This window comes from Cephus cinctus, unplaced genomic scaffold, assembly GCF_000341935.2.
Source record: "Cephus cinctus unplaced genomic scaffold, Ccin1 Ccin1_scaffold0921, whole genome shotgun sequence".
NCBI lineage: Eukaryota > Metazoa > Arthropoda > Insecta > Hymenoptera > Cephidae > Cephus > Cephus cinctus.
The window spans coordinates 350,008-375,014 of record NW_014333493.1 but is presented as its reverse complement, the minus strand read 5'-3'; the positions used below and the strand labels follow the sequence as shown (position 1 = coordinate 375,014).

The 25,007-nt window shown below is 36.7% G+C and overlaps 1 protein-coding gene and 2 long non-coding RNA genes across 10 annotated transcripts in view; 2 read left to right on the top strand and 1 right to left on the bottom strand.

The window, feature by feature from the left end:
- The window catches only part of LOC112494868, a 42,023-nt gene extending 18,556 nt beyond the window's left edge, over positions 1-23,467 (bottom strand). For 3 of the 6 annotated variants that reach the window (XR_003060768.1, XM_025088376.1, XM_025088377.1), the window contains exons 1-2: positions 6,905-6,940; positions 6,418-6,571 (exon numbers count right to left, since the gene is read on the bottom strand). Coding sequence is in view for 3 of the 6 variants with exons in the window: in XM_025088376.1 (XP_024944144.1) it covers positions 6,418-6,571; positions 6,905-6,928 (178 nt within the window). In the remaining 3 variants the exon portion in view is untranslated. Of the gene's footprint in view, positions 1-2; positions 3,301-3,400; positions 4,768-4,836; positions 5,030-6,417; positions 6,572-6,656; positions 6,785-6,904; positions 6,941-6,993; positions 7,148-7,280; positions 7,503-7,710; positions 7,848-23,196 lie in introns of those variants that run through there. The other 3 variants (XR_003060769.1, XR_003060770.1, XM_025088375.1) reach the window with 3 other exon arrangements.
- LOC107271177 lies at positions 7,482-13,149 on the top strand. Of its 3 annotated transcripts, none has more exons than XR_003060772.1 (5): positions 7,482-7,554; positions 8,313-8,481; positions 8,651-8,779; positions 8,867-11,176; positions 11,334-13,149. It is a non-coding gene; the product is annotated as an uncharacterized LOC107271177 (long non-coding RNA). The 3 variants fall into 3 exon arrangements; XR_003060771.1 differs by lacking the exon at positions 7,482-7,554 and adding an exon at positions 7,890-7,992; XR_001538556.2 differs by lacking the exon at positions 7,482-7,554 and adding an exon at positions 7,897-8,030.
- On the top strand, positions 17,948-19,948 carry LOC107271122. The gene is made up of 3 exons (XR_001538518.2): positions 17,948-18,351; positions 18,423-18,561; positions 18,693-19,948. It is a non-coding gene; the product is annotated as an uncharacterized LOC107271122 (long non-coding RNA).
- Positions 23,468-25,007: the final 1,540 nt, after the last annotated feature.

The window sequence follows — 25,007 nt, the reverse complement described above, 5'->3', positions numbered from 1 at the left end:
GATAAGGTTATTATTAATTGTAATATTTATCCAAAAAAAGTTAAATAAATTTTCATTATACGTTTCCCATATTTAATATCCAAAACAAGGTAAAAATTGTTAATTATAATATCAACTATATAAATTTACTCCAATACACTCAACAATGAAATAATAAGAAAATGCGAAATCCCTAAATTCAAGTATAACCCACGTTAAGAATTCATATAAAAGATCTAAGAGCCAATACGAAAGCGTATTATCCAATTTACAAACTGTACGTAAAACCAGTAACTAGGAGGCTGACAAGATACAAGAATAAAAACAAGCAAATCGACAAACACGAACGAGCTTTACCTATCCATTAGTACAGAATAATCAATTACCAAAGAGTCCATTAGGAGTAACGAATAATAGCCAATAGCGCTTATCCATTACCTTAAAATGGAAAGTATACAAAACCAATTTCAAAGTGAACGTAAGAGACGTTGTCCGGTCGCCTTTCAATATCTGACCGTTCAAAAATTTCGGTAGAAAACGACCTCGCTCGCGATTCGCGATATCGCAGATCGATATATCGATACATATCGAATTATGGATATCACAAAAATTTTTAATAATCATATAAGTTGAAGGCAGGAATCGCCGCCGCTTAAACCTATTGAATACATTGACAATATTGATGGCTGTCGATCGGTATCTAACACTTATTAGAATCATTGCCACTAGAATAATTAACGATTTCTTAATTGATTTACCTTGATATCCAACAAGGCTTAATTAACGAATTAAAAAATATCCCTAAATTATCTCGTACTCGCACATCGATCCTTCAATAGTTCAAGTTCGCATTCCGCATACACTTAAAAACAGTTTGACCTTAGCTTAATTAATTCATTATCAATCAAAATGATAATACCACGAATAAATGACTAATTAATAACTAAAAGTGTTCGTTTAATAATTATTTCAATGGAAATTCCATATATATATAAAATCTTAAAGAATATTTTTCTCTTATAATTTATCTCCCGATAAAATTTATTATACCACGTGACAATGCACAGTGCGACAATACATTCTTTGCATAATAAAAAAATTTCCTGCTATTTCGCAGCAAGCAAATGAAAATTAACAATTTTTCTTTTTCCTTTTTTTTTTCTTCTTCTTCACACAAGAAATTACATATTTCAACAGCATCCACTCTCCAGCAACATTCTCTCGATTTTCATAGACGCATAAGGCTCTACTTCTTATGTCCTAATATTCTTTTGTTATTAGGTTTTATCGCTCGTAAAATATACAAGGCACACGTCATACAAACTCGCAGTAATACCACACCCACGGAACAGCGGAGAGCAAGAGAAGGCGTGGTTCGAAAGACACCTCAATGCCAAGAATGCGGTGTAAAAGTGGTTCCGTTCCGTTCGATCCAACAGGCTTGTGGATTAGCGTGCGTTATATCTATACCTATGATATACAAATCTCCAGTACGAGAACAGTGCGTTGCTATATACGCATATACAGTACATGTTACCATAAGACTCTGATTAACAGATAGGAGAAACGAGCCTCCATTTGAACGAGCAGAATCCGACCTATCTTACAGGACATATAGATATACAGGTATAACATAGTAGATAGCTGCTAACTATTCGTATCGACTATACTTATTCGCTATTACTCGTACGAGCGCACGAGCGATCTTTTTATATGCCAAGAGACACCCTGTGGTTAAACTAACAATATGTCGGAAACAACTTTCAGAAATTATTGAGTCGCTACAACCGTTTGCTGGTGGGACGTAAAATTTTTTCGGGCAATAAGTAATTTAATTAACTTAAATTTGAAATTGAAAATGAATTAGAACCTTTTTTTCACTAATACATATCTTTCATTATTTATACCGAAACTAACTGTACGTATACCGTGTAATGCCGCAAATTCATCGTGATAAATTTTATTTTCTCTTAATCCAGCGACTCTTGTGCAATTTACGGAAAATTGTACGTTTCGCCAGGTTTACACAGCTCGTTCGAGTAGCAAATGCAAATAGTCGTTCATTGCTCTATCGTTAGATGATTATAGTAGCTAAAACGTCTCTATTTGACTCTGAACGAAGCTCAACGTAGCGATAGTCAAGATCGTTGATTGAAGTGAAGATAAAGTCTCTTTACATAGGAATATAATGTTATCCACGTGTAAGATCAGTCCAAGGAAGAAGATACGATTTACACGCTCGTGAAATTCGTTTATATATAAATGCCTCTTATGGTTGTTTACGACTATGGTTATGTTAGGTTATTCCAAGAAGGATCTGTTTTCTGGTTAAGCGATTTGCAAAGTTTCAATAGGACTTTGCGAAATTCTCACGTTGCCAGGTAAACACGCGAGCGTCCCGACGCTCGGCGACGCACGTCGAACGAACGTCGTGAAAGTGGAACGCGTTTCCGTAAAACGTTGGAATCGTAAAATTCAAATGATATAACGGTATTTGTACGACATGTGAGATATTTACAAGTAATGACTGTAACAAATTTTTTCTGCTCTAACAAGCCATCACGGCTGGTGTTAGGTGAAAGAATTTTAGTAGAAATATTTACTATGGGCAATCATAGGAGAGTCGGGAATTTTTCACATTCAAGGTAGACACGCAACTTCCGGTCTGGAAACAAAGCGTAATAATTAAATTAGTTCCTATCAGCGATCACAGTGACGATATCAACTACAGGAAAAAGACTGATTGACGAGTTCGATGGTTGAAGTACAGAAATTGGGAATTGAGGTCAATTTCGTAATAGGAATTGGTACTTGGATGACTGTCATCGGTTAACCAGGTATTGCTTGTGGTATTGCCAGTGTACTGTCACCGACGAAATGGCTGTCTTCGTGGTTGAATTTCGTAATGGAATCACAATGACGATCTTGGCTATTGCTTGATTTGATCCAAGGCTGCCAAAGAGCAGATGCAATTTTTCTAACCCGTAAATTCGCTTTCTACTACCTTTTCGTTATTAGGTCTCCCTAACGAGGGAAATAGTACAATTAAGAATTTTAATTGCCAAACGCAAATTATTCGAGTACACCTATCTATTCCACTACGTGAATCAAAGGAAGAACCGACTTAGCGAACGAAAAAACTTCATGGTGCTCTCGTTTGCTAACTGTGCTCTAACGCCAATAGCGAAGTCGTGGGAGTGTGAGCAGCTGCCAGTTCTTGTTCTTGGTTTTTTGTGTGGAACTTTCTTCTGTTCAATAAAAATACTAGACGTGCCTGTGACTCGTTTCCATGGTCGAAAGTGTCGACAAGGCGATATCGCGCTGAAAAAAAAAAGAGTTAACGATTTTCACACACTATTGGATTAGAATTCTAGTAAATGTGAATACTCCTTTAATTTTCTTGAAAGTATTTGCAACTTACCATTAGTCGAAGTGCTAAAATTTATTATGACTTCCTTAGTATTGCCGTATAGAACAGGATGCTGTTACAGAGTTGCACTGTGATGTAAGTTTCAAAAAAAATAATTACAAAAAAATGTCTAGAAATATCATCAGTATATGGACAAAGCACTCGAATTGACTTTCTCACGCGAAATCAAGGCCCCTGTCATTTTATTTGCTATGTAATCAAGGGACAGCAAAGAATCGAATGAGAATTTGCCTTTAGGAAGTAACAGGATTGACCTTACGACCGTGCCAATTCAATACGTGCACTAATCGACGCCCACGACTCAAAAATTCCACTAGACAATGCTAAAGAGCACATTGACATATCGTCAGTTGCGTGTACGAAATTCGCTTACTAATATCTTTTTTTATCGATTCCAATCATCCTATCATCACTGTGACTAATACTGAGCAATTTTTGTAAGGCAAAGTTGATCTGCGATAACGTTAAACGTCATACGCAAAATATCACACGGTTAACTATTGCCATTAATACACGTACAATGATTCAACTGTTACGCACCTATGAGATATTTGTATGAGCTTCAAATATCAATTTATGACCTCGACATCAGCAAGTTCCGCACTGTCGTACTGTTGCTTAATTCGACTATTGTCGTTAGGCCTAATTGTAGAATGAGCGTGAATATATAAAAAAAAAGGTGCTTAAGGTAAAATAAAATAGGCGCGTGGCACGTTCACTATCCTTAAGGGGACCTAGAACATTGTACCAAGATATTAAGGACAATGTAATTATATATAATAATATATCATTAGAATGAGGTTACAGTCTTGACCATTCAGTTGGTAACTTAATTATCGACTCACAATTTAACTCAGTATAATTACTTCACTTGTTCATGTATCCACTGATAACTCATCAGTAGGAAATAAATAATTAGTTTCTGCAAGCAATGACAAATGAAAGGAAACAGTAAAAGTGTTCAAGACACGAAAGCTCAGAAATCAAGTGAAACATTTCCTTTTGTAGGATGGCAGAGATTAGTGTAAACAATGATGTATGAGAATTTCTTGGCACATCATTGAGATTATTGTCTGATGCCATTTGTGTCTTGCGAAGACATTAAGCACATCCTTCGACAGTCATTTAGACATATTGTAACATACTCCTAATTACTTCGCTGTACACCTGGATCCCTATATGAACTTATTTCTTCCATAATTTAAGAAAATTTCACATTCCAGAAACATAACTAACTTGGATAACAGTTTACCATTGTACTAGAATTCCTTAGAATTTGAAATTGCATATAATGTGGGTGGTACTCATCTACTGCACTGCAGTGGTTTCATAGAAAGATGATTGCTACATTCTGGGTACTGTAAAAAATAATAAAATATTAAAGTATAAAGAAATGTTGTGCGTTAAGAAAAATTGAGAAACCGGACCTTTTAATTTCCCAATTGGTCCATTCTTTCAGAGCAACGTCCATGAACCTTTAGAATTCAATGGCCAAACGGACCACCCGCTAGTCGTTTTTTTTAGCCGATGGCAAATACTCCAAACGTGGGGTGAACTGGGCGTTGTCCAGGGCAAGGTCTTCATGGTAAAAGCCCATGATAGTTTTATAGTGAGAGGTAGCTACATGAAGTAATTATTTATGTTATTATAAATAATCGATCACCATCCACAAATGGGATGGCTGATATAAGAACTCGTAAACAGTGCAACAAAGCTTGCATAAGTAGACGGCAACATGATTCGCCATGAAAACCCTAGTATAACTACGTAAGGTTGTCAAACATAGAAAAAAATGTTACAGGGAGATTTAGCTCGTTCTGGAATTAGCATTCCATATCTTTTTTAATTACATAATTGTAGTTAGCCTAGCGAAGAAAATGCTTGTGACGACGCAACCCGATTGGCCATTACGAATTTGCGTGCTTGGGAGACTCGGTCTAAGAAATAGGAAACTCGCGCAAAGACAATAAGAAACCAGAGAAAGTCACGTTCAAGTTCGTCATGCAACCCCCACCGTCACTAAGGATGGCCGTTTGATAGCCAAACAAAATCCAGGACCCTCATGACTATCAGGACCTACTGTATAAAAAAAAACGTCACGTTCCAATCTCAGCCAAGACTTTTTAGATCGTGAGTCCGATTAAAGTTGCTTAAGTTTTAACCCAGTTAGCCAAAGGATAATTGGACTCAGTTGAAGGTCGTTAACATAAATGACGTAGTCCGATCCCTTTTTCTCGGTCGATAAAAAAGAGGGACTGTACAAACGCCTACGACAAAATCATGAGTTTCCAATTTCACTTAATTCTTCAGCATACTAGAAAATCATTAGTAAGAAAATCTATATTTCCTAAACAGATGTAATTTCATACCTGTAATTGTGCGTTTAATTATGATCCATGTTCATTAGGAGAATACTTCATTGAATTCTACGCCCTTTTTTTAACGCAGGATAACAAACGCATTCCTGGCTACTGGTAAATGGGAGCAATGCCGAAGATAGTGCGAGATTGTGCAAAATTAACGCACTCTTTCCAGATACAGATCAGGGCGCGGCGCACATTGGGAACGTTACTTTATTACTTTAGGCGTTAGAGAACACTACAGGCCTTAATAGTTATGTCACAATGTATACGAAGTTACTAAACTCGCACCTGACGTCTTTCAAAACTATTGGTTATTTGCAACTGGCAATGGGCAGCACTTTGACAGGTTCTACCAGTTGACATAACATTGTTAAATTTTCATATGAATAGAATTTAAAGAGAGTATCGACGCCTACGGATGAAAGTTTAATAAAAAGAAAAAAAGAAATTTCTCTTAGCACATAATAAAAGCTGTCGTGTCCTGTCATAATAATTATATTGTTAAAATAAACGAAAATTCATTTTGACCAAATAGATATTTATCTATAAAAATAATTCTACCTAAAGTATTGACAATGATAGAAACTTCATGACGAATAATAACAGCAGGAAAATCGCAAGAGTATTCCTATTACATATACTTACCACCATTTAATTCAGCATTACAAAACCGGTTAACGAGCAATCGCAAGTGCTTACTTCCGGCTCGATTTCCGTTCCCAAAAGCGTGCAGGTTCATTAGTTGACGATTCGAAATATCCAGATACTCGACCCAGTTCTCAAAGACCTCTCTGCGTGGCTAAAAAACAAAGGAAATAAAAGAAGTAAGACAGTAGCAGGAAAAATGTGAATTCATTTTAACCACTTCGATCGCGTCAATTAACCTCAAAATCTTCACGTTCGGGAAAGTACGTCGAAAGAACGCAATAAGCTCAACGAAAAATAAATCATGTATACAAGTCAGCCCAAAATCATATAGTCATAGGTAGAACATACGTGAAACATAAACCAGTCAGTACAGACATGTAGAGAGATAACAAAATAAGATAACAAGGATTATATGGTAAGAGACGACGAAGACCGCCTTTTTATGAAAATTAAACCAGCAACGGATACTAACATGCTATCTAACCTGATCTGTCAATTGATTATGCATAGACACAACCGATACAGTGGGTATGGTTAGGGATCGTTATTAATATTAAAAGGAAGAAGGCCCACCTGTAGTTTGGGAGTGGTCCACGTGTCAACGAGATTTTTTGGGACCTAACACTGATGTCACTGTCACGCCTGTCGTGTATTAGAAATATCGGTCAATTTTTTCAAACATGGCTTCTCCGCTCTATGTTCCTGTACGGACATTTGGACGAAGTACCTAGAGATGGCGCACGCCTCATTATACTTTATTAGGCTTAATATGCTTCAGGCATATGTAACATTATACGTTGACACTGGTGTTTACAACTTGACAAGGCGTAAAGTCTGGTACCTACGCGATGCATACTAACCTCGTATGTATGTACGCGTACAATATGAACTTTCTGTAACATATGATTAATCCACAGCCCATTGATCCCGATCTAAGGGAAATCGACAGTTTGGTATCCCTGTTATCCCATAGATGGTGCAATCTCAGCATTGATCCGTGAATTATTTTATTATGATCAGTCATACGATCTGGATACATTACTGATTTATATACCTGGTAATGATGATTGATTGTATGGTTCCTTTAAAAAAGTGAGAAATATGCGTGTTAGTTCAAAACAGCTGATTTTTAAGGTTAGTTCAATTCACTAAGGTGTGTTCACAGTTACTATGCAGGAATTCAAGTCTGCTTTATATTAGTTGGCTCGTTACGGCTTGGCAAATATCCATTGATTATGTGCAAAGTTGTTAATGCAACGTTAAATACCCATCGAAGAAGTTACCCAATACCTTGGAATATATTGCGTTTATTATTTTTATGTATCCTGTTGCACCGACTGACAGCTCACGGATGTTCCAGTACGTCCGCCGTCCGAACGAACGGATACGAATCGTGTGACATGACATCCGTGACAATTATTGCCACTCTGTAAACGTACATAAATTACAATGTGGAGCAATATGTGATTTTTAGAAAGAATAATGAGCAGATGGTGTAACTTTGGTGTAACCTACAAACTATATAACATCCAGCACGTCAAGCTTACACGAAAACGAGGAAAGTTTCAATCGGTAAATCAATAATGGAATAACACTGAACAGATATTGAGGTATTATTCACTAGATAATCACAGGTATTATAAAAATTGTTACGCATGGTCAAACGTAATGCCGCGATTAATATCTCGACACTTTCCCAGACACATGACTGTCTCGTTTGGTAAATTTTCAACTGCAGGCATTAACGGACAATTGGTTGGTAACATTTGTAACGGCAGTATTTAGCTCATAGAATAAAACAGGAATAAATGAATTATCGTATAATAAAATAATCCAAATTTACAATCGTACACGGCCGATCGATTCTCACGCATTCCCCATTGTTCCCATAGATACAACGTTGCGCTGGTATTCCAATAGCCAAGATCAGTTTACGTGAAATGCTACAGTCTTTCCAGGCATTCTCCAACTAGAACGGACCAATGGAAACTGTTATGCGCACCAGTTCCAGCAACATCTGGTTGTCGCAACCGGCAACTGGCAACCAACAATATATACCGGGTGAGCCATATTTCACGTGTACACAATAATAAATAGACTGTTGGTAACGGCCATCGGTGGTAAGTTGTAACGTGTTACACGGCCAGAGCGGACCTCGCTACGAATATCAGTGAAAGTCGTTGAATGCCGCAAAAACTGCACCGATCTATTTACATATCATTGGTTGCAGTACTCAGCGATGCGAGAGAATTGCATAACCGTCAGCACCCAGCGCAGTTGGATGGAGGTATGCTAATTCAATAATCTATGTGTGTATTCCCTGAACTACGTATTCCTGAATGCGGATCGATAACTAATGGTAACGATACTTAAAAATTACAATAGTACAGGGTAAGTGTGATTATATAAGAAGAGTACAAAAAAAATTTATATTTTATTATTACAGAAAGCAATAGGAACCTCTAATCTACAAAAGTGGATACATTGAGTAGTAATGTCCGGCTATAAAATATTTTCACCGTGATCTAAAATTGTATGGGATAATTTCACGGCAGTTCGGTATGAATACATAAAGATATAGATGCATTATATAAACAGTCAAGTGCTACTGGATTCACGCTGCGCTGATTCGGAGTTACGAACGATCCTGTAGAAAGTGATTTTTGTGAGTATTGCTACGTAAATATTCGGTAAGTAAAAGTCGGTAATGAATAGTACAATCGTAAGGTATTATATGCTTTGGCATAAATAATTATGGTATCTTAAGGATAAGACTAAACTATAGTTAAACACGACTTATACGTACCTACGATATCCTAGGAACTATAGTATTATATTACTACAGTATAATACTATGTGCAGTTATCGTCGAGTCACCGTTTACAATGAACAGTGTAAGAATAGTTGGAAACCAGTTTTCAAATGTCACCTATGTACTTTAATGCAATCGAATAAACGGTTCGATCCTGTTTCGTAAACAAAGGAACATTTTATTTTAATGATAGAAAAATTAAGAACATGACTTTCATGGGTGTCATTGTACGACGTATTTGGCTGACTTGTTTCTGACGTATTATAAATACTGTATATATTATTTATGTTATCTAGATAAAAATTGATGATAATTATTTAGGTACACGGTGCATCTGCCTACATCTGGATTGCTGTGCCTGATAACATCATATGGATAAGAAGCTCTTGTGTCAAGTCTATGCAATTGAAGTTTCGCGTGCAGAGATACTGCTGCACTTTGCAGTAAATACATATACGTATACATAGTTGCACGGAAAGACGTTAGATATACGTAACATGCAGTTAACGTAGAACGCGTAACAAGATTAAGATTGATGAGAAAGCAGAAGACTCTTCGTGCATCTCGAGCCAATCGAGAGGATCCAATCAAGTTAATGGTTTGCTGCTTGTTAATTATACTAATTAAAACCTCGTGGTTCCATATAGATTACATAGCTATTTATTCTATCTTGAAAATGTATATCGATTTTTTATTTTGGATAGCTCTACACTAACTTCCCTTGTGATTATCAATAACGCGACTAAGAGTGTATAATAATCGAAGATAGCGATTATATATTATATTTCATATAAATCATTGCTCGCCTAGATCGTAAATGGATTTTTAAACGTAACGCGCCACTAAACAAATAAAAGCGAACCTTAAGTAAATAGGTTATTCCGTTACTGGTGGACGTACTATGTACGTACATATAGTTATATAGCACAGTATAAGTACACGGGTGGATACTAAATAAAGCATGAGAAATTTCTGACCGTGTATTGTTCTTAATTGAAAATCTCGATTCTTGCGTAAAACATAATCTTTTTCTCTCGTACACCGCAGCCGATTAACCATCACAAATTTCTTATATAAACTACACGTAAAAGCATGTAAAAGTCTCTCATAAAGTCTCAGTAACAAAACAATAGAGAAAGTGTACAGTAACGCGTCGCAGTATATACATATACATGATTGTTCTAAAAGACTATTAATAATCGAAGAAATATTGTCAATGAGAAAACAAAAAATTTCAATATAAAAGAAAAAGCGTCATTCATTCATCGATTAATTCATTGATCGATTTCATAGAAATTTCCTGAAGTTTATCCAGCGATGCAACGCGACTGCATTCATGCCCATTAATTTATTCAATACATCACACAAATCCAATATCGATAAGCTATTCGATCGATGTAACCTCGTATACGCACATGTGACGTCGCATAATTCAAATAACAACAGAACGATTGATACTTTCAGCAAATAGCAACTTTCCACTCCTAAGCATACCAGTGCATCGTATGCAGTCCTTATGCACTTTTCTTACAGAAGACTCGCTAAAATGCACAGCTTCCTAGTTTCTTATACCAATGTTCCCCTTCACCGGTTATATATATTTTTATCAGAAAACAAAAAGATTTAAAAAAAAATGTGACCAACCAATTTTCCTCCAACGTAATTTCTCACCTGATCACGAATTACGGGGAGATTGCATTCTTTTCCAGGATTTTAACTCGTTTCAGGGAAATAACTCGAGTACGAAGAATCGATGTAAAACTCAATGGCACGTATATATACGCAAATGCATCCCGATCGCTACCGTGCATGCCAGTGCATGTTTAAATGCATGAGCCATTCGGACCTGAGTGCATAAGGGAATGCAGCCAGACATTATGCACATGAGGCTCCGTGCTTGTCAAAGCATTCTCGTATGCGTCGTGTCACCATGCGATGCATCAGGTATGAAAATATGTTACGCTTGTCGCCATTAACGAGGAGAGACAAGCCGCTTTCATATGTTAATTACTCTTTGATTCAATAATTAATGAATTGCTTTCCAGTAAGTCAAGCCCCACGTGGATCACTTCACATATGACTTTTTTTCTGTTTCCAATAGGACGTATATCGACATTAACCAGGAGTCCATCCGATTACCATCAGCTTTGACGACGAAGAAGAATCGAAGGCCGGAAATCGATTATTTTTTTCTGCTGATCGACCCTTGAATTCCACATTGGTCAAAATTCGCACCCAGCAGTATGGATTTTAAAGATGCTCGAGCGAGATGCGACGTACGAGGATCGATCGACGTGTGGAAGAAAGGGATCTACAGCGAAATTCCATCTTGGCTTGGTCCTGGATAAACAGAACGAAAGTGAAAAGCGTTTAGAAAGTATAATTCGTGCGTGGAACAATATTTGATAGCCATTAAGAAAGAGTGTCTTAATGAGTGTGTGATCTCGTTTATCATACTAATTAGTTTGGAGATCAATTTTTTTTTTTTAAAGCGTCCCACGCGTGGGCACCAGTACCATACACAGTTGAGTTGGACCGATGAGCAATGAACGTGCCTCTGCGAAACGTGCAAATTTATTTTTGTATATAATATAAATCAGCTGTCTGATCGGCGTCGATCTGTTAATTAATACAGTGGTAATACAGTTAATCGAATTACGTTATGAGTTCATAAATTTATATATGGTTAAGCTATATCGCATTGGTTAACTGCATTTAATTTATTGCGGTTATATACTAGTACACGATTGCGTTATTGTACGAATATAGTACTATTAAAGGACGAGAAAGTTTTACGTGAATCAAAGTACGGGCGGAATTTATTTTCGTCTTCGTTCAGCACTCGTACATCGAGTGTTCAATACAGTGATAGATTTGGGTCACGTGTTCAATTTCGTTTAACCAAATAGCCACGGCTATCTTTTTTTTACTCTTTAACGCGAAGATACCTAGTCGAGTAAGAAATGAATGCAAACAGAAAGTTGTTAAATATTATTAATCCCGTGTCACAAACTTTCCTAAGTCATTCGTTATGAAATCGGTTTAGTGTTAAAACCTTATTGATTTTCTTTTATTGTAAAAGTCATGGACATTTAGAATTACATTGGCAGCGTGGCCGATAGCACGAAGGGCTGGGTACGGATATTTAAGTCAACGGTATCTCTGTCCTTCTCTTACGCGCGGTAAACCCCATCGGTCCGTCTCTCTCGCACTCGCAGCTATTGTGATTTTACACGATTTTTTCATATAAAAGGCCGAATATGTAATTTGCATTGATCTAAATTTATTTGACGACTGTTCTCTGTTCAGCTGTTACGTTCATACTGGACAGTTAGACTGGAGGTAGGGACTGTAAATTCGACGATTGCATCGCCAAAGGCAGATCTGGAGATCGCGTCGTTAACTTATCTCGTAGACTCTCACTGCCGATTCAAATGAGCTTCGACGTTACGGCAAGGGTACGGGAGATCTCTAAAAACAGAACTAAGGATTCGATAAATAATTCGAACACGACTTTAATTGCCGCCAATTAATGAATTTCTCTCGGATTTCCAATGACAAAAATTCTTTACCCAATTTAACGGGCTCGGTGTATTTGCGAACGCACGAACAGGTATCTTTTCGTGTCAAACGTTCATTGTGAACCTCTCTCCATTGTTCGTCTGTTTCTACAGACCTGCATGCCCATCGATCCGAAATCGCTACAATAGAAATTAGGCTTGTTACATTATTAGCCCGTTAAATGAATCGTATACCTACACCTGCGGCGATTTCAATTACGTAAAAGCGACGACGACGCTCTCATGTGAATTCGCCGAAATGTCTCGATCGTCGATCCTGTTCATCACGAGTTCCCATTGTTCATGGAAATTAATGGCGGATCCGCAATAGGCAGTCAGTCCTTCCCTGTTAAATTATACAGGCGCACTCTCAAAGAGCGTCAAGGAAAAGTACCTCTTGATTGCTCTTTCTCTCTCTCTCTCTCTCTCTCTCTCTCTCTCTCTCTCTCTGTTTGTAAAAAAAAAAGAAAGTAGGTATATTCTTATGTAGCGATACGTTGCTCACGTCGTAAATTAAAGAGGAAACTGTACGTTCGCTTGAAAACGATCCTTTTCGATCCTATCGAAATTCTGTCGCGTTCATGTGAACGTAAATACGTATGCGATTTCTTGACGAATCGAAAAATTCTCTCAGGTCAATTTTACGCGCTCTTGTAAACGCTCCTTAAGAATATTCGGCAGAATTTGGACTTTGATCGACAGCCCGTTATTCCCGTGCCTGTTTCCAATGCAAATGTTACTTGTCAGAGAGATTTTCAAATAAACCGATACGACGTTTCGGACAGACGTAATGCCGCACTTTCATCTCGGGCACTTGCGTATTATATCAGAACCGTGAAAAGTTAATTGTGAACTCGCATTTATGCGTGCCGAAAGGCGTGCGAAAGAAGATTTCTTCATTACATTAAGATTTTCTTATATACTCGTTATGAACACAGCAATGTGTTTTTGCTCGAAGATAGGCGTTTTCATTAACGAGATAAATTTCGAAAGTTTTCAACGTTTTCTCAGCAGTACCTCAGCATTCCATTCCAGAATCCGCAAAGGCAATTGCTTCCTATTTCTTAAGTGGATTTCCCAAGATCCGGTGACTACGAAATTGCCATGTTTACTTGACTAGAAAAAAAAAAAAACATTCTTGCTGCAGATATTTTTGCAAACTGAGCGAAAAGAGTTTTCGAAATTTTCCACGGCTAAGCGTCTATACCAAAGTCGCGATAAGGATATAGGATTCTTGATGGGAACCGGCAATCAATGCAAAATACAATATCGGGTATTGAATTCTTGTCTGGGCGGAATGACAAACGTGAACTGTCAGTTGAGAACTGTCAGTATAAAATATATGTTAAAATAACGAGCACTTACTATATCATTAGCGTCACGCTAGAGCGAAGAAAATTCATACAGGGAAAGTGGCCGATCGACTGGAACATTTATACGGTATTAATTAATAAAAAGAAATTGTTATTATTACATCAATTAATATAATGCAGATTCGTAATTAACGAGTACCGTGAAATTCGAAAGGGAAGAATCCGCTATGCCAGACGTTGATGGAATGTAAGAAAAATCACATTCGCAGGATTAATTGGATCTGTCCAATTAATCGTACGCAATAAAGAATACGATATATGTGAATTTCATAAGAACAACGAAATCATATACGAACTTCGGAGAATCCATGGAGAAAAAATTTTTAGCGTCCATCGCGTCACGGCGTAAAGTCAGATTTCAAGTACGAAATGAAAAAACAAAGGTGAGCATTAAAATTTTCTTTACAATGATTTCCAATAATAATCATACATGAGGCATTAATATATTTCTGGTTACACATATCGGACTATGGTATTTCAATGTAAAACCCATCGATACTAATATCGACTATGGAATTGGCAAAAAAACGGAATTTCAAAATATTCCACTACCGATATGGAATAACAATCACTTCGAAACCGCCTATGTATAACGATGGTACGTATAACCTTATTTTCATTCTAAATCCAAAGACTCGATTTGTCTCTGGCCATTTGAGTTTTCACGATTTGACCAAAGCTTTCGAATTCTAGGATATTCGGCGCGAGGATCAATTGGAAATATTCACACGCAAATCCAAACAAGGGAAAGACAAAGAAGAGAGAGAGAGAGAGAGAGAAGAAAAATGACAATCATTCGAAAGCAACCAATGAACAATCTCGATCGGTATCACGTACGTTTCCATAACATGTTTCAATGACGGTTCCACGTTTGAATATTTAGTTTGAATTTCTATCGCAGCAAATGGTAACATTCCGTGCTGATAGTCTTTTTGTATTCTCGGATAGATTTATGTGCGATACAGTCTGACTATCAATGACTATTGTTCGCAAGGAAAGTCGTGGACATGTCAGGTGAATGAAAGACGTCACGAATAAATGATCGATTTAAGGACGAAAACATTTTTTTTGTCCAATAAATAATAATGTAATAAAAAATAATTGTTACCTGAATTTTGCACATTTGTAAAATCCATCTTGTAATTGAACCATTGGGAACCGTTTTGTAGTTGGTAAGGGAGCTTTTTGAGGGGTCTTCTTCTTACGACTTTTAATGTAAAGAAGTCCCCTGGACGAAATCCTTTACACGTTCATCTACTGTAGCTACAATAAAATAACGTTCCGCACGATTTCATAATTAACGACTGTTAATACCGGGTAGTCTGACAGTTCCTATAAGCTGTGAAAAAAATGATAAGTACGAAAGGATAATCTACGTGCATTCTATGAGAAATCACAGTTGCAACCCATTGCCTGCAACAAAGTTGCAATGATGGATCACGGGTGTATAAAAGAAGATAAAGAGACTTAATAAAACACGTGCACGGTTCAATAGTCAGTCAGTGTTCCGTATTCGATTAAAAATAAATCAGCAAATTATTATTATGAAAATTAATAAAAATCTAAATAATACCAGACGGATGTGTTAAGCATGCAAATATTACTAATTATTAATTATAAAAAAAATATATATTTACAGTCGAACCTTCGATTTAATTCGAGTAAGAAAATGTGACAATTTATTATGATTGGTGTAATTTCGAAAACCTTCGAAATCAAAAATCCCCTAAAGGCTTAGGTACATATTAGGATAACAAATATATATATATAACTTGATACGTAGCCTGGAGTCATGACGTAATGATAAATTTTTAAAAATATCTACCCCACGATTCGAGGATTCGTTAGGTTAACGAGCCAGTTTAAAGTGAGCCTTAAGTCAGTGCATAAGCGTTTCCTTATATACTCTATGTATCTATAGAGCCGAATAACTTTGATTACGTGAAATTAATTTTACGAGGGATCGTTTAACCGCAGATAATTGATACTCCAGGGAAATTGCACGATGAAATTCCGAAATATAAAAAAAGCTATGGCAAGTTTTACTACGTCGAAGGATAGTCTACGTTGAATTATGTAAAGTCAGCATACCGTGTAATATTGTAAATCTGAATTCGAAAGGCGGGGAATTGGAAATTTTTTTTTCAATTCATAAAGCAACAATCAAATTTCCTGGTGAATGTTTTTTTCATCGCCGTTTAAGAATTATCTTGATTAACGTAGTGACGAAGGCATACGCGTAAACCCAAGTGGAAAGTCTTGTATAATTTTTCCAATCGCTTTGATGCATCATTTTCTTTCTTTCTCCGCAACGCTTTTCCTCTTATTTGCGTGTCAGAGTCTGATACCAGTATACAGGCATACCAACATAGCCGACTCTAAGACTGAAAGTTGAACAATTCCTCGCCACGTGGATAATAAAAATTCAAACGAACTTGATTCAGTATTTTTTTAAAATTTGGATGCTGTGAAAATAAATTCGAGATAGTATTTCATTGGTTATCGAAAAATTTTTAAAAATATATATGTATACATGTTTCAGGAAACGTCCTATTGACACGAGCAATTAATTCTCTAATAAAATTGCATTAAGGTCAATGAACCCAGTTTTCATAAAACTACCGACAAATCAATTTGGATTATCCGTTGTCAATGGCAACCAGCCAGGAAATGTACAACCGGTCTTGCTCTTATATCTCTTCTCACTTTTCTAATCTTGTTCCCTACGTCTAAGAACTATCTCAAGTTCCTGCTTCCGGTGGGGTTCTACAAGTTATCCCATTGCGACGTAAACGGAATTGCCTGATTCAAAGTAAAAAAAAAGATGTCTTACCTTCCTGGCGTACAGCCACAGCCACTAAGATTACTTCTGTACCATTAGTAACTCGCTTCAAGTCTCTCGTTCTCCTATCCGATTGCTGGTTAACAATTCTACGTATCCAAGTAGCCTTTGGTCGTACCGTTAAGACATTTCTATTTGCTCAAAGTGAAACGATGCTGGATTTAAAAAAAATATCGTTGGAATTCAGCCGACAAGTGTATTTCGGGAAAGTCATTTTGTCTTTCCTACTAAAAAAGTAGCCCCGTAGCAACTTATTTATTAAACGCAATCACGTTCGCGATACTGCGCGTAGATTAGCGCAACTGTCAAAAAAAGAAGATTAAAAAAAAATGTTAGTGAAAGTACCCAAATTTATATATCGGTTAACAACTCGTGACGACTCACTCAAAATATAAAGTAATAACGACTTATGTATATACATTGCCATTGTAATGACTAAAATGGTATTACCCAATGCTGATACTTAGTATTACTACAGCCAATAATCTCAGAGGCAATGCCAGGATGTCATAACTATGACAATAACGTTACGAATGGCTAACACAATAAAATGTCTACCTTTCTTTTTTAAACTTTTTCATATCTTGATCACCGTGCCTGTCTTTGAGTTAATATTAATTAAAATCGCACAATTAACGATAAGAGGCGTGCAGAAAAAAGCTAGATTCAAACGCGCGCCAGGGATCGAAATTAAAAGTGATAAGAGTGACGAAACTAATAGTAAAAAAAAAATAAAAAAATTAAATCTCTCACTCGTTACATCGACGACGTCAGTCATTTCGTAATTTATTTTGAATATCAACGTATGTTAATTCAAATACCGGAAGCGTCTCCAAAGAGCGAGTATCGTTCGAAGCGAATTGACTAGAGTAGTGCCCGGATAGGCCAGTGGCTGCAAGGTGTAAAATGGTGTCACAAGATGGTGAAAGTACCGAGCCAAGAGTCACTTCGTATAGAAATTATTTAAAATCCTAACTCGAATGTTGTCCGCTCGACGGAGAGTCGATTGGATAAAAATGATAAAAGAATTAAGTCGGGAGGAAAAAGGCAAGAGGGAAAAAAATATATCGAGCGACCAATCGAGATTCGAGAGTCTCGATTCCTCGAGTCGAACTCGTTCGTGCGCGACCAATCGTCGCCGTGCATGCTGTTTCCTACTGAGTGAGGTTATCTGTCAAGTCCGGTGCAATGGGAATGCAATGGGATACGAAAGGACGCGAAAGCGTCGTAATTGTAGGTCCAGTGAATAAAGAGATTCCCATGTGATTTCTTGTGAACAAAATAATATAAGCTCCGTATTATTGCGATGCTTGGAATATCGTATTTGCAGACAGGACGTACGAGGTAGAGTGAAACTTTTAAATTGCCCTCATGAAATTTTGTCTCGCTTAACCTCGTAACGTGTCGTTTTCTAGATTCGTATGGCTAACGTTCCGTGCGTGTCTGTGATGTAATTAATGGTATTACGGAAATCTTAAAAAGATTCACGAGGAAACGTGGCTTCAGGAAATGCACTTTGGTAAACAGAGACTGGCTGACGTGCATAGGTTATGGGTATGCTGCATGCTGCTTTATATAGGATGCATCGTTTTGTTGCATAGAAATTATTGTGGAATGACTTTACACGTTATATGCAGAGTTCTTTAACGCCTAACGTGACATAACCATGAAAATATTTCTCATAGGTTTTATATGCTGCTCGAGATACGTGGATTAATTCGACTGCAGTTGCTCTATCTGTTATCCCGTGCTGCACCTTCTTTCGCAAGAGGCTGTACAATTACGAAAATCATTAGCGATCTCTGGGCCGCTCCTGAGGAGGAAAAAAATTACACGTGCCTAATTGTAATGCGATAATAAGCGAATCTTACGAATCGTGCGTTTCGTGAATAGAATTTATTCGAGGACGTAATCATAATAATAATGCAGTTCATTGAACTCTTGGAACTTTATAGATCGTATTTTTATACTGTTGCGTAATGTGCATCTTTAATTAATACTTATTGGCTTCTATTTATTTTCAATGGTTCTTAGAAGCGTTTCCAAGAGCTGCAGCACAGTGTTGCATGAAAATATTTTAAATGTTTGTTTAGCTCGTGTGATCTTGAGCGATTAGTTGATTTACCTTGTTTGGTAAAAAAACAAAAAAAAACGGAAGTGCAAGAGCAACGAATCAAGGAAGCGGAAAGATTAAATGAAATATATGGTGATCAATCTTCAGGGTTCATGAATCAACCAATGCGGTGATGCAGTTCGTGACTCGGGAGAGAAATTGCATCTTTAGCAAGTTTTATACGATACATGGGCTTGTAACGCGCATGATACTGCCACTGAAAAAAAGTGTAAAAAATGTACTGACAACCTAATTAAACACGGCAGAAAAGTTGAACGATCCCTCGTTCAATTGATTGATACTGTGGAATATTGATTATCGATCGATTGATAAAATCGATATCTGTATATAAAAAGTGTGTAATAAATTATTTCAAAGATTAGGTATAATAGCTATTTCGTTAATGAAAAATTTATCTGGATAATTTCACGGGCTATTCTTTTACTTTCTCGCGATGCACCTGCTGCACTTTCCTCGTACAGTTTCTACGTTTCTATATATGATCTCTGGGCGCGATGCACTTTTCTGTGTATGCACTTTTTTTTTGGACGACGAATCCTTTCTTTTTATTATCGTGCCCGTGACCGAGATTACACATAATAATGGGTCGTGTTCACGATTTGTACAGTTACGTTGGTATCTTGTCCGCGAGAGAGAGAGATCTCAATTTCACGAGAAAACAATAAAAGAAATTGAACGTGAAGAAAAATTCTTGAACCCACCAATCATCGGAACGACTGAAGTAATTGTCGCGAAGTATCAATTTTAGGGTAAATTAGTTTTCGTAAACCGATTATAACACTTAGCGTAATAGCAACCTGCGGCATATTTATTTATAATGATAAAATTGCATATTAAGGATCGAAAAAAAAAAATGAAAAATTTCGTACCTATTTTAGCAAAATTTGATGTAATCTTTTTTCAAATTTACAAAATTTTTTTTACCCATTTTGCAAAATCGATTGCCGTAAGAGGCATCGATTATCGGGGCCTTAGGCCCCCAATGTCCGATACGTAACCAACTTAAAGGCGCTCGCTTCGCTGGCGACGACCGACTCTGCGATTTGCCGCTTTAAAATTCTTATCGACGATTTCGCACGTTGCGAGGCGTACATTGGCAAGAAATATATCACGTGTGCGAATTAACGAATGTCAGTGCCGAATTCGAAGATTGCAATCGGTCCGACTGTTACAAAAACATATATACCACAGCCACCCGAATGGACCAATGGGAAGAATTTTGCGTGCCAATCGAATTGTCCGCTTTCGAGATTCCTCGGATCGTATTTCGCGATATCGACATCAAGTATTCAAATTTCTCTTTTCTGCGTATTTACAACATGCTCGACTCTCATTGCTTTTTACCACTCTGATAAACAATCTCATTACGAATTCCTCGACGAATTAATTATCAAAAAGAAATTTTCTTTATTTTATCAAAGTACCGGGAAAAAAAGTTTATATAAAAAAAATCAATTTTCCGAAAAAAAAAAATTTTGAACGAAACTTCAAAATGTTAAATTTTTTATACGCTACGAAGTAAACGTCATGGCTACTCTCGATCGAAAAATCAAATCGCCTAGACAAAACGATCGCGCGTATGTAAGAGGCACAAGTGAAGTGAGAGTATTGAGCCAGAATTTAAATGAGTCTTTGAGCTAATTAATAATTCAGTGAACGGAACTGGACCATAAGCCGTCTCTACATATATGCATACATATTCATACAGCTATAGCTATACTTTTACCGAACGCATATACATTTCCTCAGCAGCCTTACAAATTATGTACCGTTCACACCGGCCTTCACTAGAACGTACAATTACGATACTTACCCAGTTAAAATGACACTATTACGCGGTCATTAAGAATCGTCACTTTTCACATAATCATAAACATTCCGCAAAGTAATGCCACTTGACCTTCAAAATTCCCTGACCTTTCCCACCAAACGATAAAACACGTAATACAATAAAATTAGATTTTCCAAAAATTTTATTTATAAATCCCGTGTCTGATAATAATTCCACGAAAATTCTAATTTCCTAGTAATTTTATACAGTATTTATGTGAATGACTAAAGACAGCACCTGCTACTCTTTACGGAAACCATACCAGATCATTAATGAATTTTTTGTATATTTACGACCCAAAGTCTTTTCGAAATTGGTCTGAAATAGCCCCAGGAGATAATTGCACATTGGAGGCAAGTTGATAGACAATTAATAACGTTAATGCCCGCACGTAGAACTTGCACTGATTCCTTTCGAGATAACCAGCCTGTACGTTGTGCACGGTCCATTATTTAGATCCGGAATTTAATACAGACAAGGTCCCGCGAGTCCGAAAAATCTCATGAGTGATCTTAGTCATAAGGCCCAGCTATGCCTTCGCGAGGCACCGGTCCCATTGCTCATGATCCCAGAACCAGTTCACAATAGAAAACAGTTGGCCATGGTCATCGTCGGCGTCATCGTCGTCATCGTCCTAAAATTATGAGAGCACGGAAGCCGCTATGACTGACACGTGTCTCGAAGCTATTCGGTGAACGGAAACTGGATCGTCCGGCTGCGATACTTCTGCCACTTTTACTTGTACAGAAACTCTATGCCGTACGTTGGGCATCAGGCCTGAGACCATAGGAAACTGTCGTGCAGTTTCAGCGATCTCAATCCCCTCGGGTACCGGTGGTTGTACGTTGCTGAGTTACCAAACCGAAATTACTGGCCCATTGTCGGTACGAAAATAATGGGACTGCGAATTGGATATAAAATTAGCATTTTAACGGAGCTTACCAATATTGGACCCGAGGAACGAGGAAACACGTGTATTCGCGTGTGCTGATATAAGTCTACGTGCAGGGACGTATATGGTGACAATGTGTCGTAAACAGGAACGTGGAAAAAAGGAACTAAAAATGGGACTTCAATTGGGCCCCTACGGGCAAGCTTACTATTATACACGAAGCGGAACCCAAGTTTATGCCAGGAGTAAACTGGAGCACTCTCTCGTGTCTTTATACTCTTGGCTCGCCTACTAGGTACCATTGAGTCAACTGGCATCAATCTTCATTTCGCATAACTAATATACTTTTGGTTTGTAAAATACGTGCAATTAGTGGGGGCGCGTTAATATTCGAAAGTAGTCAACGAGCTGGACAACGGTCGACGTTTTGGCATAGTTTTGAGGACGGTGGTCAAATTTGAATTTGATAAATGGCGGAGAGTGGATATTGGTAAATAAACTTTGTTCTTTTTTTTTACGGTACGTTTTCGTAAATATTTCCTTTTACAGGATCTCGCCACGTGCTAATTAACAACGGTCCATTGCCTAATATCTTGACTTTAATTCTCGAAAGTTTTCGTCACTTTCAATCGCAGAAGGAACTATCGGTCGTATGAAAAACGAAAAGTCGGTCGTTACATTCCACGTTTTGTTTCGTCTAAGGAAAAATTGGAAAGACCATTTTTTTGATGAAATTATTCGTTAACGATACTCTCGATATTGATCGATGACATACTTGATATTGAAATAATGAATCAAAAAATCTTGCAAAAAACCAGCGAAGTAATTTTTCCCACAAAAATTTTCTTTATCTAATAAATATTTTATCGCCATGAAATGTTAAATAACGTCATGCGAAACATCAATTAACTGTATCGGTAAAAATTCAAATCGCCGTCGATTTTACTTGCAAAAGTTATTTGTACCGTGAAAAAAAAAATTTGCAAAAAATAGAAATAAGTAAAATCGCCAATCCTTCACTCCGTTACGTATCAGTGAAACTTATATATTACATTATACCTTGATCGGCAAGCTATCGATTCGCAGTAGCAAACCGATCACAACATTCAGCACAAGAGACACTCGTTCGATGACACAATAGCGGTTCGCCAAAAAAAAATCAGACAATGCAAATTCTTAGAATACAAAAAAAAAAGTGTCGCCAAACCTTTCACTCGTATATGCATAACAGCATACGTGATAAACAAGTCCCCAAAAAAATATCTGTATAACAATTCTGAAAAACAAATTTGAAAATTATTTACTTTTATATAGTTATAAGGATTTGCTTACTCGCCCACGTTCCATATTACGGATTCAAAGAATTTCCATCCATCGTCATCCCTCATATCTCAATGGATGAAACCAGGAGGAAAATCTTGTTGATCCTCTTCACGATTTTTTTTATGTAAACAGCCTTGATCCAGACACGTGCTGTTTGAAAAAATAGAAAAACTCTGGTGAACTTTCTATATTAGATCATGTTAAATATGTCTGCTTACGCGTTCACTGTAGTGTTAAGAGCCGCATTGTAGACAAGTTTTTTCGATTAAATACAAAGTGTTTAACTAAGGATGACCTGAATATACGTTATGAAACTTATATAATTATTTTTGAAACTGTATGAAAAGTTCGCAAGGCAGTGGGCCCAGTGGCGAACACTATGGTGGTGTTGATACCCTTACAGATATACAGTGTGTGCAAGAGAGACGATTTCTTATGTAGTGTCCAAAACTGTGTTGACCTTAATTTTCGATTAATATAAGCAATTATTTTTAATATGAATATCGTACTGCAGGAGTTATTTCCAATTGGGTTTAAGCAGGACCGTACATTCCATTCAATATTGACGAATAAGCAACGAAATTTTAAATAATTTTCAGAGTGTGATAGGTTTTTTTTTGATGCTAGAAATGTTCGTATCGCATATCAAAATTTAAACTGGTCCTGTCTACTTTAAATTGGCACTGAGCGACTAGAGTATGTAATTATGTATGGAGAAGTTAATAAAATAAAAAGAATTAATTTCACTAAGATACTTTCATATGTGTCTCCATGACAGATAATCGAGATTGGGTATATTGAAATACATTTTTTGAAAAATGGTCGATAACCTGGGGCAATTTTGTAGGCTATCACCATTGGATATGTGTTTATAACCGTTGAGTATAGCTATAGATATTTTTTATTTGCATAAAGTCATTTGAACGAATGAAATTATGATAGTCATAAGTATCAATGCAAAATCGATGGGTTTAAAAAATTAATTAAGAAAAAATATTGTATAAGTTACCATTGAAAATTAATCGGAGATCGAATGGATAAATATAAGAAAAATCAATTTTATGTCAATGCCAGTTAAATGAATTTTTGACATTCCTCGAAGGACAAAGACAATTTTTTAATGATTTATAATGCAAAAATGTTATTATGGGTTATAAAAAGAAAATGCTTAAGATTCATCGCGTTCATCGTCTAAGCATCCCATTAATAAATTACGTCAGTATTACGATACATTAGCTGAATACTCGATCATTAAAAAAGGCAAAAAACCAATCCGTATGAATAATGCGGAAGTTACGTATTTACGTAATACCGACCCCAATTTCTGCGAATCTTATTCGATTATTATATGAATCAACGGACATTCAATTCTCACTCTAACAGTCTGCACCTTAATCATCCCTAATTAACACCTTTACGCATAGTTTCTTACGTAATTAAAAAGAAGAGGTCCGACAAGTACAAAGCAATCCATCAATATAACGAAGCATTAATCAAAACTACAAAATTAGACACAAAAGATATGTATAACGCATCAACACAATTGCTATTAATGCCTGCATCATTGAAAGCGTGTAATAATTATTAATAAATGGAAAACAAGTCAGTTGAGCCATACTAGAATTCTTCTAGGTTAAGAAGAAGAAGAAGCCAAAGTAAATGATTCACCAAAAAATAATAAACAATATTAATGAACGGTCCCGATTAAAAGATCAAAATAAATTATTGTCATATTAAGTAGTCTTACTTGATAAGTCCTTAATCATCTTCACTGGCAGCCACTGTTTAAACTTTACTAAAAAAAAGTTCTGACTAAAAAT